At 43.3% G+C, this 18,228-nt stretch overlaps 1 protein-coding gene across 2 annotated transcripts in view; it reads left to right on the plus strand.

Annotated features, from left to right (window-relative positions):
• The window catches only part of NECAB1 (N-terminal EF-hand calcium binding protein 1), a 1,270,485-nt gene that overhangs the window by 299,626 nt on the left and 952,631 nt on the right, over positions 1 to 18,228 (plus strand). For both annotated transcript variants that reach the window (XM_069220455.1, XM_069220456.1), the window contains exon 3: positions 11,195 to 11,303. In XM_069220455.1, the coding sequence (XP_069076556.1) occupies positions 11,195 to 11,303 (109 nt within the window). The remainder of the gene's footprint in view (positions 1 to 11,194; positions 11,304 to 18,228) is intronic.

An 18,228-nucleotide genomic window follows, 5' to 3' on the forward strand; every position in this document is an offset into this window, starting at 1 on the left:
CAAGCATTGCTTCCTAAGTGTGCCCTTGTTCTCACTGCTTCTTGTCTGTCCCGGCTCCTCCAACATGTCAACCTTCGACTGTCCCTGTTGATTTTTGATCTCCACTAGACTGCCGCTGGCAGCAATCAATTTGCTTAGTCACACTGTGGCCTAGAACCAGTGGCTAAACGCAAAGGGCCTGCAGCTCGCTGAGTGACAGGATCACCACTGCTGCATGGGAACTAAGTAAGGAGAGGGATGGCGACTGATAGTTGCCTATGCATATGTATGTGTGAGTGTAAAGGTATGTACATGTATGTGTGAGTGAGTGAGCCAGTTTGAGAGAGCATGCACATGCCTGCATATGCTCATATATGTGTGTCCCTGACTACAGCTGAAGAGGAACTGGTAGGTAACTGGCTATTGGGAACGTGTTTGAAAAGTTTCCATTAATAGCTGGCAAAATAGTGACTATCCATGGCATATTGTGAGCGTTCTTATTTACATTATGGCCATTACATCATAATAAGCCCTCATGTACCACCTGTATGCCCCTTCATGTGAAATGCCGTAAAATGGTTAATTAAATCCTCAATTACAAATAGGAACTTTATACATCACCCACACTTGTGATCATTCTACAGCCTAGTACACAGCTGCCACTAACTCTTGAGGAATTATGTCCATGGGGCAATCAAATTATGCATTGGTTCTTGTGTCATCTTTATTTTGAATTCCAATGACAAACATAAAATTCGGGTGCTAAAGGAAATTCATCCTTCTGATACATGACCTTTAAAAAGCCTGGAAGGGTTCACTTACTCTTCTCACATAGTTGACATGTTTCAGCATGTACGTCTCTCAAGGTGTCATACATCAATATTGACTAACAGTAAGGCACCTATAAACCTTCTGGCCATACTTGGAAAATAGTAGTCCATCCAATAAATACTGTGGGCATTCATAATGAAACTCAGGCTAACCATACAATGATAGGAGTATATTCAGGGCACGATGCAATACCGTTCCATCTCCATCATGGCAGTGGCCTATCCAGGATATATTTTGTACCCTCGTGGCAAAATTCTGGACATACCTAGCAAGAGTGTTTCATCCATGATATTCTGTAAGCATTCTTTGCAGCATTCTAGCCAGCCCAACCATGATGGTAGCCCATCCATGACATATTGTGAACATTTTTATAGATAGTCTCAGTATGTTCACTATAGAGGCATATCAAACTGTGGGCATGCCTGGTGATAGTCTCGCTAACTCAACCGTAATAATGGTCCATCCATGGTATGTTGTGTGCATAATTATCAATATTCTGTCTGTACTTGGTATAGTAGTGTCCTATCATGTCACGCTACGACCAATGCTGGTGAATTTCTGGCTATCACTACAATAACTGCCCATCCATGATATGTTGAGAACGTTTTGTGCCAATCTGGATTTTGTATCATAATAGTGTCACAACCATAACATATGTTTACCGTTCTTGGTAACTATCTGGTAATAAATCACAAAGCGCTTCGACGCCTCGTCAGGGGTAGTAAGCGCTATATAAATACGATTACAATTACAAAAAAGTAGCAGTCCATTCATGACTTGTTGCAAGCATCCTTAGCAATATTCTAGCTATCCATGTCATAATAGTGGCCAGTCCATGACATGCTGTGGATATTCTCAGTAGCATTATGTTTAACTCTACCATAACAATTGTCCATCCATCACATATTGTGGGAATTGTTAGTGGAGTTATTTTTATGCCTTCCATAATAGTGGCTACAAGGTGAATGTAATTGAACTTAATTTTATTAACTGTTCGATTTTTTTTACTGTTAAAATCATACAATTCATTCATGGCCCCAAGCAGTACACTTTTAAAAAGTGCAAACAAATCATCAGATCAACAGCAATTATTTACTCAATTTATATTTGTACAATCTTTTTTGAGTTTTAGATAACCTGTCCTCCTTGAGGAGGGTGCTCTCCTTGCAGTTACAAGCCAGAGGGGACCCCATGTTGTGGTTTACCTAAATGATTTAATGAAGAACCCTCAAAATATGCCTGTTAAGACCCCGAATGTTAAAGCGGGGAGGCAGCCATTTAAGGTAATCCTTCACAGAATAGTGATGGGCCTCATTGAAATTGGCACTGCTTAAAGCTACCCTTAGATGTAGCGGATATATTTAAAAGAGGTTCTGTACCAGTCAGGAGAATCTTCCGTATATATTGCACTAATCCTGTTATTACATTAGGCGTTCCCTGGCAGCATTTGTGATTGTAATGGTGAGATCACATAATAGGCCTACTAAGCCCTCCAATGTTAATAGTGGCAGCACTTTAAGGTTATCCTGCAGCAGTGGGCGGTGGACCTCACCAAGATTAAAACTGCTTAAAGCTACCCTTAGATGTAGCGGTTTCCTCAGAGGAGGTTCTGTACCAATCAGGAGAATATTCGATATACACTAATCTCATTATCATATTTGGCATTCCCCTGTGCTAATAATCACATTTCATTTCTGTCCCCTGCCCTTGTCATCAGCCAGCTTCTACGCTGTGGCCACTTTCACCCAGACCATTCTGCATGTGTGTTAGAAATGGGGTCTTTGGTGACAATCAGGTTACCCCCTGTTCAAGCAAGGACCCTCACTCTAGTCAGGGTAAAAGAGAATAACCCTCAGCTAACCCCTGCTTACCCCCTTGGTAGCTTGGCAGAGCAGTAGGCTTAACTTCAGAGTGCTAGGTGTAAAGTATTTGTACCAACTCACACAGTAACTCAATGAAAACATTACAAAAAGACACAACACAGTTTAGAAAAATAGGAAATATTTATCTAAACAAAACAAGACCAAAACTACAGAAATCCGACAAGTCAAGTTATGCATTTTTAAAGATTAAACTAAAAAAATAACACTTAGAAACACAAAATGCTTCAATGAGGTGTTAACACAGCGTCGTGACGGAGTCGTTCCCAACAAGTCGACACCAGCGTAGACCCCCAAATACAGTACCTTTGGTGAAGAGTGAAAACAAATCGATGCACGAAGTTGGGGATCGCGGCGTCAGTGCGAAACATTGAATCCGCGCATTTTGAGCGGCGTTGGTCACGACATGGTACGGCGACTTCCACGGAGTCGTGGACTTCAGCAGGGCTGCAGCGGCGTCGGGCCTGCGAATATCGTCGCGTTCCAGCGAAGGTCACGGCACTCGGTGTAGGCGGCGTCTCCGGATTCAGCAGCGGCGTCGGTCCAAAGTCATCCAAAGTCGATTTCCTTGAATTTCCACTAGCTTTCCTTTCAAGGGCCCAGGGACTGGATAGGGCACCACTTGTCAGAGCAAGAGTCTCTCCAGAGACTCCAGGTGCTGACAGAGAGAAGTCTTTGCTGTCCCTGAGACTTCAAACAACAGGAGGCAAGCTCTAAATCAAGCCCTTGGAGATTTCTTCACAAGATGGAAGGCACACAAAGTCCAGTCTTTGCCCTCTTACTCTGGCAGAAGCAGCAACTGCAGGATAGCTCCACAAAGCACAGTCACAAGCAGGGCAGCTCTTCGTCCTCAGCTCTTCAGCTCTTCTCCAGGCAGAGGTTCATCTTGTTTCCAGAAGTGTTCTAAAGTCTGTGGTTTTGGGTGCCCTTCTTATACCCAATTTCTCCTTTGAAGTAGGCCTACTTCAAAGTAAAGTCTCTTTTGAATGTGAAATCCTGCCCTTCCAAGGCCCGGCCCCAGACACTCACCAGGGGGTCGGAGACGGCATTGTGTGCGGACAGGCACAGCCCTTACAGGTGTAAGTGACCACTCCTGTCCTCCCTCCTAGCACAGATGGCTCATCAGGAAATGCAGACTACACCCCAGCTCCTTTTGTGTCACTGTCTAGTGTGAGGTGCAACTAGCCCAACTGTCAGACTGACCCCAGACAGGGAATCCACAAACAGGCAGAGTCACAGAAATGGTATAAACAAGAAAATGCACACTTTCTAAAAGTGGCATTTTCAAACATACAATCTTAAAATCAACTTTACTAAAATATGTATTATTAAATTGTGAGCTCAGAGACCCCAAACTCCACATGTCCATCCCCTCCCAAAGGGAATCTACACTTTCATCAGATTTAAAGGTAGCCCCCATGTTAACCTACGAGAGGGATAGGCCTTGCAACAGGGAAAAACTAATTTAGCAATATTTCGCTCTCAGGACATATAAACCACATTAATATATGTCCTACCTTAACCATGCACTGCACCCTGCCCTTGGGGCTACCTAGGGCCTACTTTAGGGGTGCCTTACATGTAAGAAAAGGGAAGGTTTAGGCCTGGGAAGTGGGTACACTTGCCAAGTCGAATTTACAGTTAAAACAGCACACACAGACACTGCAATGGCAGGTCTGATACATTATTACAGAGATAATTATGTGGGTGGCACAACCAGTGCTGCAGGCCCATTCATAGCATTTGATTTACAGGCCCTGGCACCTCTAGTGCACTTTACTAGGGACTTACTAGTAAATCAAATATGCCAATCATGGATAAACCAATCAACCATACAATTTACACAGAGAGCATATGCACTTTAGCACTGGTTAGCAGTGGTAAAGTGCTCAGTGTTCAAAAGCCAACAGCAACAGGTCAGAAAAAATAGGAGGCAGGAGGCAAAAAGACTGGGGACGACCCTGCAAAAAGGGCCATTTCCAACAATGGGGATTCATCTTTAAGTGGTATACTAAATCTATTATTTTGTCAAGCCAATTAAAAACACTGTTCATCGGGACACCCCACCACCACAGCAAAACCTTGCCACCTGTATGTAAAATGAGTCACTGAAGCCTGAATTCGACAAGCACTAGTCAGGGTTACTTGAAAAGACAATCTTGCTATCTGGGTAGCCATTTTGTCCATCTAGCAACACTTTCCTGGCTGGTATTCCGACCCAGTCAGGTTGCGAAAGATCTCATTATCCGTTTTCCTTTTTTTTCTCAGGGTCTGTGTTGGTGTGGCTCATGAAGTATTATTTGACTGCCACTTCTCTCATATACCCTATGAAGTGGCTTACGAACTGGCATGATTCACTTTTTAAGCAGAAAATGATGGCACTCCTGCAGGATCGGATATTTAAAATACGAAACATTGTGCGGAGCCAGTCTCCTCAATGGACTCAAGCTCTCACAAATACATATCACATACGTCAGTGTCGCTTGTGATTTGCTACACAATCTGCATTGTTTGTTTCTCCATTTCGTCATGCAGACCAGTAAGTTATTAATGGCAGCAAGCCAAAACACCATCTCATGAGGTTAGTTTCTGCTGTTATGGGCAGTGAAAAGCAGAGATACGTAGAGAGGCAACACGAAGAATATAACTGTGTCGCCCAGCTACCATGCTTTTTTCCCTCAGGTCTTTTCAATCTTCCACTGGAGATAATGCCTGCAAGATTACATAATGTGGGTATTTATGACAAAGGTATGGTTTATCTATCACATACTATGGGTAATCCTGGTGACATATTGGTTAGTACTAACAATACTGTGCCATGGCCCATCTAAAATGTATTATACAAAATCTAGTATACCAAGTGCCTTGCATGACGCTGTGTCACTGTTGATACATTCTTAATGTGGCAATATCAATAAGAAGAGAGCTAGAAACCAGATTAGTAAAACCTGTTAAAATAGTAAAAAGAACTGCTAATGGACGGAATGCTGAACAATGCAAACATTTATACCAGTCACAAAGATCTGGATTTAATCCACCACGCCACCCCAGTTTGGACCCAGCCATATGCAAATCAGTCTTGACCCTGTTCTCCGTGGGACAGTGGCACATCATGACATAGCGTGAGCGATGTTGTCAATATTCCTGCTGTACCTGGCATAATAGTGAAGCACCCTTGCCATACTGTGTGCATTCCCAAACATATGCCTACCTCTGGCATATTGGTGAGCATTATTTGATAGAGTGTAGTGGCAAAACCTTGACATATTGTGTGCATTTTCAACAAACCTTTATCTAACACTGGCATAATGGTGACCATTTCCTGGCATAGGGCGAGCATTCTTGACAAAGTTCTTGTTATGCTCCCCATACTAGTACTCGTTCTTGACATGTAGTGATCATTTGTAACATAAATCTTGCTACCCCCGGCACAATAGCGGTTAAAATCTCCCGCATTTGATGATAAGTGGAGTTGAAAGTCTGAATCTGCCCCTGAGATGGAGTAGTACAATTGAGTATTAGGGAAAGAAGGCACACCACTGTTTAGGGAGCAAACATGTACTTAATAAAAATGGAAATAGGGTATTTTGGGATAAACATACTATATTTCACGAAAACGTCAGCTCCGGCTTTAGGAATTTGAGCTTATTTAAGCACACAGTTTCGTGGTGAAACGTCCATTTTGATAAATCAGCAAATTGATGTTTCAGGACAAAACAGTTCTTTTTTTACAAAACACATTAAACTTTCTTTTTGATAATTCGTGCCGGCTGTGAAAGGCTCTCTGCTATTTTAGTTGTGTAGAACCGGAGCACACCAACCGTCTTGGATGTTATTTCTTGACTGGTAAGAAGGCATGTGATCATCTACATTAATAAGGTTTTCTATGGTATTATCACTTATGGTGGTTGTGGCCTGAGCATGCACAATTTATGTAATGTCGGACTCTGCAAGCTGTGGGTAGCTGGGCTGCAGAATTGCTGCTGGAGGCTGTACGATGAGCCTTGCAGTGTTGTTTTGGGCCTGTGAACACATTAGCATTACGTTTTTTTAATTTCCACCCTGCTCGTTCCAAATATGAATTCCTTTATAGCATTCTAATGAGAATCGACATTGAAGGGGGCAAGATGGAAGTTCTAAGTGAAGAAAGATGCTATCTCTAGTTTGAAAATTGATGGGCAACGTGACACTATGGGGGTTATTCCAACTTTGGAGGAGGTGGTAATCCGTCCCAAATGTGACGGATTTACCACCAGCCGTATTACGAGTTCCATAGGATATAATGGACTCGTAATACGGCTGGTGGTATATCCGTCACTTTACCGTCACTTTTGGGACGGATTACCACTTCCTCCAAAGTTGGAATAACCCCCTATATTTCTTAAATAGCTACATTTAGCTCTTTAGTGAACCTGTACCAAAGATGCCCCGAATAATACAGTTTTAAGAACACTATTTTTCGGGGTTTTCAATTTCAGGGGGAGAAAGAGCCTCAGTACTCTTTTTAGAACCTCTGACGTTTTAGGTAATATGTATGAAAATTAAGTTGCAACATACACAAATTCGTATTCTTTTTTTTCTCCCACACCACTGAAGGATCTCCCTGGCCTACTTCTCGAGCTCATTCAATCTTGTTCAAGGTATCAGTTTACACCCCACCATTGCCAACCTACTTCTGTTACTTTCTGAGAGGACATTAAAGAAGTAACCTGTATTAAGTATACAGACTCCTATTAGGAACTCGTGCTCACTATGGATAGTCATCAGGGGGCCTGATATACAAAGACACAAGTTGAAAAAAAAGTGGTCACAAATAGTGCAGTGACATTTTGTGGTCTGTCTCAGATTTTGCAATGTGACCTATGTACTAACAGGTGGCTATGTACTAATAGGTCACTGCACACCCTCTCCAGTTGCATGGGATGACCTGCCCAATGAATATTAATAAGGCAGGTCACTATGTGCACATTTCTGATTGGCTGTAAACACAGGGATGATGGCCTGCATAGAACAGCATACCACCATCCTTGTGTTTAAATCCTCAAATGGGAAACCTTTTTTTTTACAGTAATCCATGTTCCTTAAACAGAGGTGTTCCTCTTTGGGAACACCTTTGACGGACCAGACAGTGGTCTTCTAGACCACTGCGTTCCCCCCTGCCCCGATCTTGTTCAACACACTTCCCAAAGAGAAAGCTGTCTAGCGGGTACAGCTTCCTATTTGGGATTATATTAACTGCTACTTTGAAGAGTACATAACTTTTCAATTACTTGCAACCTCAATTGCAGTTGCAAGCCTTTGACAAATACGATTCCAAGTATCTAGTGAAGGGGATGCCTCTTTCACACCATTCCTAATTGCGATTTGTAATTGATCGTAAAACCCATTTTGCAGGTTGGAAATACTTTTTCTGACTGGAAAACAGGTTTATTTAATAGTAAAACGCAATTCTGGTGTGGTTGCAAAAACTGTGATTTTGCTGTTTGCTGGATGTGCTACTTCAAAACAAGTTTGTACACAGATTAACAGTGATGGGAGCAGATTAGAAACTGCAAGATACAATACAAAACAAATAATTCAAGAGAATTGTTAGAAATAAAAATAAAAATAATCAGACAGCACACAGTTAAGAGCGATCATCTAAATCTGACTTACAATTAAAGCCGGCAACTCAATGCAAATTAAGGATGGAAAATAAGAAATGAAGGGGCGGAAAGGTTCTCAGCGTGAGGCCAACAAACAGAAACAGTTATTACGGCTGCACATAATCATGGTTCAACACACATTTAGCCACAGGCATCAACTCAGTATTTGAAAAGAGCAGCATGAAGGCTTAATGAAGACACAGCAGGAATGACATACACAAAACTGTACATGCATATTTATAAACAGATACAAAAATAGTTTGAATCATATATTAGCAGCAACTGAAACACTAAAGTCTGATATTGGGTCAACAGAACTCAGCACTGAAGGTACAGCAGAAGGAGCAGGGAGGTGGCAGGATGCCTCAGATCTGCGCCTATAGGAGGCGATGATGAGTCAATACTGTGATGTTCTGGCTTTATTTTTGAGAATCATATACAGAGAGATGTGGAATACTGAGCTCAAATCCAAGCACCCTAAAAGAAAAATCACAGACTGAAATATAGGACCATCCATGATATTGATGACTGCAACAGCATGAACACGTGCATTTTATTTGTGTATGTTTATTAACATTTGGGCTTATCCTTCTGTTCAATAAATGCAACCTCTGCATGGTATCTTTAGAAATATTATGCTGGTTTTTAATCAGGTGCCAATGACATTCATATTCAGATTTACATGGTCTGTTGAATACTTGGCTTCCCAACATGAGTTCATCTTTTTTGGCGCACACGACGTTTGAACACACATGCCACGTCTAAACTTGATCTCCCGCCGCTTTTATCAAGCAGTACTACTGGCAAACTAATGCAGTGTTAATATTTTAACAAGAGATTATCTATGGGCAACAAAAGTATTTTATGCGCACTACCGCTCTGAGAGGAAAAGAATATTCTACGTGGGCAGAGATCAGTTAGTCAGTTTTCAGTTCACATACTCTCTTTAGGGAGGGCCAAAACATATTCGGCTGTATTCATAGTGTAGCTAAAAATCTGTATGTTTTTGTAATGAAAGCCATGCAAGGCAAAGGCCAGACAACATTTCTTGTACGTCCTTTTGACTATGGAGATTATGGTAATGCCATATGTTCTTAGCAAAAGACATCATTTATCTTATGTCAGCATCATAGACGTCATAATGGAAATATTGTCTTGTATTTCTATTATGCTATGTGCCTACAGCCTTCCAGTTATAGTGTAAACAGCATCTAATGCAATGCATATGGTAATATTTATTTGTATCATCTTGTGAACAGTATGAAGTACAATCATGCAAGCTGAGAAGAACCCCACTACTAGGAGCTGCCACTACAAATCTCAGGCAGGGGGAAGGAGCAGGCAGGGTTGGGGAGTAAATACAAATAAATATACCTGTCCCGAAGTTGCCAGTCTCCTTGCGCTCCTTTTCTGATGGTGTACCAGCATTCCATGGGACACCAGCACAGGCGCCCCACGCAAACCTGGTGCTGCTCTCATGCTAAACATAGCATGAGAGCAGCACCAGGACTGGTCTGAGCGGCTTGGTCTGCCGCTCAGACACTGCGTTGGAGTCTGCGCAGTTTCTGCAACCCAGCTGTGTAACACACTCTGTGTGCACTGCACTCCTCCTTGCCCCTCCCATGGCCCAGCCCCACCCTACCCCTCCCTTCACACGCTGGCTTCCCTGAGCCAGCAGCTGAAAAATAAAATAAAATATGATTTTACTATTAAGCTGCTCCTCTTAACTAGTGGAGCGACGTTCCTCCACCATTGCACCGCTGCCTACTACAACATTTTTAATGCTCTTACTCGTCCTCTCCTTAAAAACTTTGGTCGAAGGATACCCTCTGCATATCAGATTTGAAAATTTCCGTTATATTTGTCATGCACATTCCTAAACAGATTAGTATGGAGGGCACTCACCGTCAGGCAGGAACTCTGCCAGGCTGTTATATCTGTGTAAACTATTGCCTTTGTCTTCTTATTGGGAGACTGCCAATCCTAGTTAAAATGCTCAACATGCAGGCAGGGATCTCTCAAACTTAAATGGAGCCGCCACCTTCACAAGTCTATGAAGGCATGGAAACTTTCATGAGCAGGTACCAAGACTGATGCACCTAATCAGAAAAGTAATGACGTTTTCAAGAATAAACTAACAAAGACTTTATCCCTGCAAAACAAAAAAATGAATGACTATGATGCTTCTTCCATTCCTTGCCATGATCATCATGCTTGGGTATGATGATCCCAGACAGGGAAACCTAGCTACCGTGTGCTGCCTCAAGTAGGACATGGTTACTGTTTCAATCACCTGATGGCTTTGTGACGGATGGGCCATCAGTTTAGAGGTTCCAAGAGCAAAGCCAGCTGTGGCACCACAGCTGTAAAACCAGCACTTCTCTCAACTCTAAATATAGGAGGGAGACCACGAGGTGCACCACTGATTTTAAGCAGCCCTTCATCTCTTTAAATGACCCGGTATCTATTATGACTACTGTAGTATGAAGTGTAACATTAATGCCTATCTTCCTCCACAAGATGGAAAATGTACAAAACTAAGGAATTTTTAAGGGTGTCAAATGTTCAGACAAAAAAATAAGACTAATACTTGCATTTCCGTAAATATAACGGACTGAAATGCAACTACTTGTGGATCATTTTTTATTTATTTGTTTTCTTTCATCAAATCCCACTCACTAATGTTATGTTTAACAATGTGCATTACAATTTAGACACATAAAATATTCAGGAAACATTATGGATTACATACTAAAATGTCTATGTGAAATTTAGGCTAGAATTTTTCTCTTGAAGATTCAGAATTAAGAACGTGTTTTGCTTGTCTTCTGATTCCTGGCGTATGTTTTCTGATTTCAGATGATGGAAAGCTGTCTTTTGATGAATTCAAAGCCTACTTTTCAGATGGAATACTGAGTGCAGAGGAGCTGAGTGAACTTTTCCACACCATCGACACTCACAAAACTGAGTAAGAACTATATTGGTTATCGTTACTTAAATACTCATCAAATACCTGATTTTTTGTCAGTTGAACACCATGGATTTCAAATCACTAAATTTTCAGGGGTATCGGAGGTGACCTCATAAACGGTGCCCCTGCCCACAAAGACATACAATTGTTGGCCCCTTGGGCAAGGCTAAACACTTTAGCCCCCATTTTACTGCTGTGAGGCTATTGTAACCGTAAGGAGTGCAAACTACAGAAAGTAAAAAAAGCTCTCAGAGTTCTGTTAACCTTCAGTAAACCTTGAGTATATGGTAGCAAGAGGGTACCAAACAACAGGCCAGGGATAATAGCTGGTACCACTGACTCCTGTGTGACATCCTCGTTGCAAACAATGGCTGACAGAAAGTCAATAGGTAAAGAGGATGGCAGTGTCGCGCTGCGTGGTGCGGCGCGAGCCGAATGTTCGGCACAAGCCGGGCGTTCGGCTGGGGCCGCACGGCGCGTTTCTAAAACGCGGCGCCCCCCCAGCCTTTCATGCACTTTTCGAGGCCCCAGGCATTGCATGGGGCCTCGCTCTGTCGTTTTCCACCGCCTTGCTGGGGTCTCCTGACCCCTCTTACCTGTTCTTCTTTCTTCTCCTCTTTCTTTTCTTCTTTCTGGGGTCTTTTTGTTGTACTTTTTTTATGTCTTCTTCCCTTCCCAGGTTACCTTTCTCTTCCCAGCATTCATTGTTCCCTATTCTCTATGGTTTCTATTCTGTTTTGTTCTATGTACCTCTCCCTGTCTAATATGGTGTCCTTTTACTTCCTGTGGGTCACTTCCTGTCTTTTGGTATATAAGGGCTGTGTTTTCTTCATTTCCTTGCGCTGCAACACTTTCTGCTCAGATAGTGTCTTCGCTCCTGATTTCCTCGCCTTTTTGGTTCTGGATTTCATCGCTCTGTGTTTCCTGAATTTTTTTCTTTTTGATTCCTGCTTTTTGTTCTTGTTTTTCAGGAGTCCTCCTGTTTAGAGGTTTTTTCCCCTTTTGTTCTAAGGGTTTTTTTCCCTCTGGCGGTATTTTCTGAAGGCCACGGTCTGTTCTTGGCGTCTCCATCACCTACAGCACCGTGGCTACCAGAAAGAGTCGCCCCTTTTTGGGCCAAAGCCGAACATCGAAGATCCACGCCACGAGATCTGCAAATTCCAGGCGCAAGCAGCACGTGAGTCGTGACAGATTGCTGCGCCCAACCATTCCGACGTCCTCAAACACCATGGATAATACAGTGGCGGCTGCTGCAGATTCTGATCAATCTCTTTTGACCACGATTCAGCAACAAGCTCAGGAATTGCAACAACTACGCAATGAAAATGCTGCGTTACAACAGGCTTTGGCTCTCCGCACTAGTGATGTTCCGACTATCTCCGCTTCTACCCCTCATTTCTCCGGCGAACCAACCAAGCTTCGTGAGTTCCTGGATGCATTAACGGTGTACTTCACCTTCCGACCAACCCAATTCTCCCACAACAAGACCAAGGTGGGTTATCTCATCAGTGCCTTATCCGGTCCAGCCTTGGCCTGGGCAACCCCGATGGTGTCATCCAATGACCCAGTTTTGTCGGACTATTCCACCTTTGTGAGTCGCTTCAAACAAATGTTCAGTCGACCTGGATTGGAAGCCTCTGCAGAAGAAGCCTTATGCGACATTCACCAAGGCTCACAAGATGTTCTGCAATATATAACCCGTTTTCGTCAGCTAGCAGCAGAGACCACTTGGGTGGAACGTACTCTGGTCACGTTATTTCGCAGAGGACTCAAAGAAGAAATAAAGGATGAACTAGTACATTCTACCAGAGTGGAAGATCTTCGTGGCCTGATGGATCAAGCACTGTCCATCGAATATCGTCTTCAGGAACGGAGATCGGAGAAGAGAAGGAGTAGAGGGTTCTCCCAGCCAAGTACCTCACGAGCTGGTCTGCAGCGTTCTGAGGAACCTCGCCCTCCTGCTAGAGACGTCGAAGGGGAACCCATGCAGGTAGATACTACCCGAGGTCCGCTCTCCGCCAGCGAGCGAGAAGACAGACGCAAGAAAGGGTTGTGCCTGTACTGTGGTTCTGCTGGTCACATAATTCGAAACTGTCCTGTACGTCCGCCCAGGCCATCGGGAAACGCCACTTCCCGTCCTCTGTAAGAAGGGAGGGGACGGGATTTACAGCTTTACCTTCCATCAGCTCCTTTAATGACAATACAACCTCCTTGTTCATTTTTCCCGTCTTGTTGCAACTTCCTGACGGTCGTCAAGAAGAGACTATGGCATTACTAGATTGTGGTGCTAGTGGAATATACATGGACCAGACGTGGGCAGCTACTCACCAAGTTCCTACACAATCTAAAGAAGTTCCCGAACAGGTGCACACCGTGGATGGATCCTTATTATCCTCTGGTCCAGTGGACACCACTACTCTGATGTTAAGTTTACAGATCGGAAACCATCAAGAACACATCTCTTTTGATCTTATCACGTCCCCCAACCATACCATTATTCTTGGAATTCCGTGGTTCATCAGACATAATCCATATGTGAACTGGGTAACCCGGACAGTTTCCTTGTCTTCGCAATTTTGTCATGAAAACTGTTTTGCTTCCGACAAGTATTGGTCACCGAAAAGATCTATAGTCACTGAAAGTATTACTGGTTCTTCCATTAATACAGTCCAAGGAGTCCCTGAACACTATTTGGAGTTTCAAGATGTGTTCCAAAAACCATCCAAACCTGTGTTACCTCCACATCGAGACTACGATTGTGCTATTCCCTTAGAACCTGGCACAATCGTTCCTTTTGGGAGGATGTATTCCCTCACGGAACCTGAAAAAGAAGTTCTAAAAGAATATCTGGATGACAATGTCCAGAGTGGTCTTATAGTTCCCTCATCTTCTCCGGCCGGGGCTCCTCTCTTTTTTGTACCCAAGAAGACAAAGGATCTTCGTCCTTGCCTGGACTTTCGAGGTCTGAATAAGATAACCATTAAAGACCGTTATCCTTTGCCTCTCATCAGGGACATTCTAGAAGCAGTTAGAGGGGCTCAACGTTTTACTAAACTTGATCTGCGAGGAGCCTATCACCTTTTACGCATAAAAGAAGGAGATGAGTGGAAGACAGCTTTCAGGACCCCATTTGGTCACTTTGAATACAGAGTTATGCCGTTTGGTCTCACTAATGCCCCCGCAATCTTCCAGAGATTTATGGATTCGGTGTTTTCTGACCTTCTGAACCAGACAGTGGTCATTTACCTAGATGATATTCTGATTTATTCCAGAGATCCTGAACTCCATTCGTCCCATGTGAAACAAGTCCTTCAAAGACTCCGGGCACATCAACTATTTTGCAAACCAGAAAAATGTGAGTTCGACAAGACGGAGGTTAAATACCTGGGTTATCATTTAAGTTCCACCGGCATAGCTATGGACCAAGAAAAAGTACAAGCGATTCTAGACTGGCCTTCTCCTTCTTCTATTAAAGAAACACAATGTTTTTTAGGATTAGCAAACTTTTATCGGCAGTTTATATTGGACTTTGCAAAACAAACTAGCCACATAACACATACCTTAAAGAAGGAGAATTTAACGAAAGGGTTTATCTGGACTAAGGCGGCTGAAACAGCCTTTCAAGGTTTAAAGAAAGCTTTCACACAAGCTCCCATCTTACGGCATCCAGATACCAACAAACAATTTATTGTTGTCACCGACGCTTCTGAAAGAGCCATCGGAGCTGTCTTACTCCAACAACAAGAGGATGATGGTCTTGAACATCCTGTTTTCTATTTGTCTCATATCCTCTCTACAGCAGAACAACATTACTCTGTACTTGAAAGGGAATTATTGGCTTTGAAAACAGCCTGCCTAGAGTGGAGACAGTTTCTGATGGGTTCCAAAGAGCCTTTTGAGGTTAGAACAGACCACCGTAACCTACAATGTTTACGAAATTTTGTGTGCCAGAATAGTCGCCAGGCTCGTTGGGCCTTTTTCTTCAGTCAGTATGATTTTTACGTCACCTATATTCCTGGATCTCAAAACATTCTGGCTGATGCTCTGTCTCGTCGTTATCCAGATTGTACTCCTTCCCCATCTCAGTATCTACTGGAACCTAGTAAGATCATTGGAGTGGCTCAATCTTTTCTGGAGGAAGTACAACTGGAATACACCAAACTATCGGACCACGAAGTAGAGAACCTAAGACCTTTGTTGAATAAGAGACAAGGATTCCATTATTATCAGAACTTTATATTCCTCCCTACTGACAGAGTGAAAGAAAAAGCATTACAAATGTGCCATGATTCACCGGTGGCTGGTCATAGAGGCATCAAGGCCACACAAGAACTTCTCTCACGGTTTTTCTGGTGGCCTACCTGGAAGCAGGATGTTGAAAGATATGTTCAGGCTTGTCCTATTTGTGCTCAAGTCAAGATTCCCCGTACCAGACCTGCAGGATTGCTACAGCCCTTGCCTGTTCCGCCAGCTCCATGGCACACCATCTCTACCGATTTCATGTGTTCGCTCCCACCTTCAGCAGGAAACCGGGTTATCATGGTCACTGTGGATTCCTTTACTAAGATGGCTCATTTCACTGCCCTAAAAAGGCTGCCTACATCTCAAGAACTAAGCCAGATATTTATTGATCATATCTTCCGCCTTCATGGACTTCCACATACCATTATATCTGATAGAGGACCCCAGTACATTTCCCGGTTTTGGAGGTATTTCTGTAAGACACTCAATATCAACAGAGCCCTGTCATCGGGGTTCCATCCACAGACCAATGGACAGACCGAGCGTCTGAACCAAGGACTAGAGCAATACCTTCGCTGTTTTTGCAATTCAACCCAAAGCAACTGGAACACTTATCTCCCTATTGCTGAATTTTCCTACAACAATACTGTCCACAGTGCTTCCAAGGTCACTCCTTTTTTCTGCTCTTATGGTTTTCATCCTACCTCCTTTCCTACTTCTCCTCAATCCACCTCTCCTTTGCCCGCTATTACTCACCTCTCCAAACGACTTTTACAGATCCATAGACTAATTCGATCCAATCTGTTACAAACCAAAAGATATATGAAGAAGGCTGCAGACAAGAAACGTGGAACCACTCCAGACTATCACCCGCAAGATAAAGTCTGGCTCTCATCCAAATTCCTACCCTCACGTCTTTCTCTGAACAAGTTCACACCTCGTTACTACGGACCTTTCCGTATTCTTCAGCTGATCAATCCTGTCACTGTCCGTCTTCGCTTACCTCATACTTGGAAGATTCATCCCGTCTTTCATGTTTCCCAGCTCAAACCTTACGTACCTGACCCTTTCTCTCGTCAGTTTCCTTGTCCTCCTCCTGTGTTGGTGAACGATGTTCCTGAATATGAGGTACAGGAAATCTGTGACTCTCGTCTATTTCACAGACGGCTTCAATATCTGATTCATTGGAAGGGTTATCCTCTCAGTGAATGCTCTTGGGAAGATGCATCTTCTGTTCACGCTCCTCTCCTGATTCAACGCTTTCACCGTTTATTTCCTCTCAAACCTGGGCCTTCGGGAGGGGGACCTACTGTCGCGCCGCGTGGTGCGGCACGAGCCGAATGTTCGGCACAAGCCGGGCGTTCGGCTGGGGCCGCACGGCGCGTTTCTAAAACGCGGCGCCCCCCCAGCCTTTCATGCACTTTTTGAGGCCCCAGGCATTGCATGGGGCCTCGCTCTGTCGTTTTCCACCGCCTTGCTGGGGTCTCCTGACCCCTCTTACCTGTTCTTCTTTCTTCTCCTCTTTCTTTTCTTCTTTCTGGGGTCTTTTTGTTGTACTTTTTTTATGTCTTCTTCCCTTCCCAGGTTACCTTTCTCTTCCCAGCATTCATTGTTCCCTATTCTCTATGGTTTCTATTCTGTTTTGTTCTATGTACCTCTCCCTGTCTAATATGGTGTCCTTTTACTTCCTGTGGGTCACTTCCTGTCTTTTGGTATATAAGGGCTGTGTTTTCTTCATTTCTTGCGCTGCAACACTTTCTGCTCAGATAGTGTCTTCGCTCCTGATTTCCTCGCCTTTTTGGTTCTGGATTTCATCGCTCTGTGTTTCCTGAATTTTGTTCTTTTTGATTCCTGCTTTTTGTTCTTGTTTTTCAGGAGTCCTCCTGTTTAGAGGTTTTTTCCCCTTTTGTTCTAAGGGTTTTTTTCCCTCTGGCGCTATTTTCTGAAGGCCACGGTCTGTTCTTGGCGTCTCCATCACCTACAGCACCGTGGCTACCAGAAAGAGTCGCCCCTTTTTGGGCCAAAGCCGAACATCGAAGATCCACGCCACGAGATCTGCAAATTCCAGGCGCAAGCAGCACGTGAGTCGTGACAGGCAGTAGTGAATGGGTGGTAAATATTTGGTGGGCTGGAAGGAAAGGAAAAACAGCCCAGTGTAAAGACGCGTTGGTGCTATGATGCTTGTGTTGCAACGTGTTTTTACATGTTATCATTTAGATGTTGTAGAGCAATATTGTGACCTACAGCTTACTATTTACTTTCCACACTTTTCATTATGATGTGACACATAAACACACAGCTTTGTGGTCTTTGCTTTGGGTATAAACATTTACAAAGAGAAATTGAAAAATTAATGTTCACTATGTGCAATTAGCCAATGCACTACGCAGGTTGGTGAGCTGGTCTGGGGTGAAGGTGGCAGAGTAACGGGGAAAATGACACCCAATGTACCAAAAAATCAGACATTCTACTTATACTAGGTTTCCTCCTAATTTGCATAAATCTTTTAGAATTTGTCGGAACTTATAGAATTCAGGTGTATGCCTTAGAAATCTAGGCAAATCACCGATATTCAGGAATACTCAATCCTTTATATTCATTGATGCTCATGCTATATAGGACTTATCCTGCACCCTCAAAATATATGGAGTTATTTGGTTATTTTTCACACCATATGGCA

Source organism: Pleurodeles waltl, chromosome 2_2 (genome assembly GCF_031143425.1).
Source record: "Pleurodeles waltl isolate 20211129_DDA chromosome 2_2, aPleWal1.hap1.20221129, whole genome shotgun sequence".
Taxonomy (NCBI): Eukaryota; Metazoa; Chordata; class Amphibia; order Caudata; family Salamandridae; genus Pleurodeles; species Pleurodeles waltl.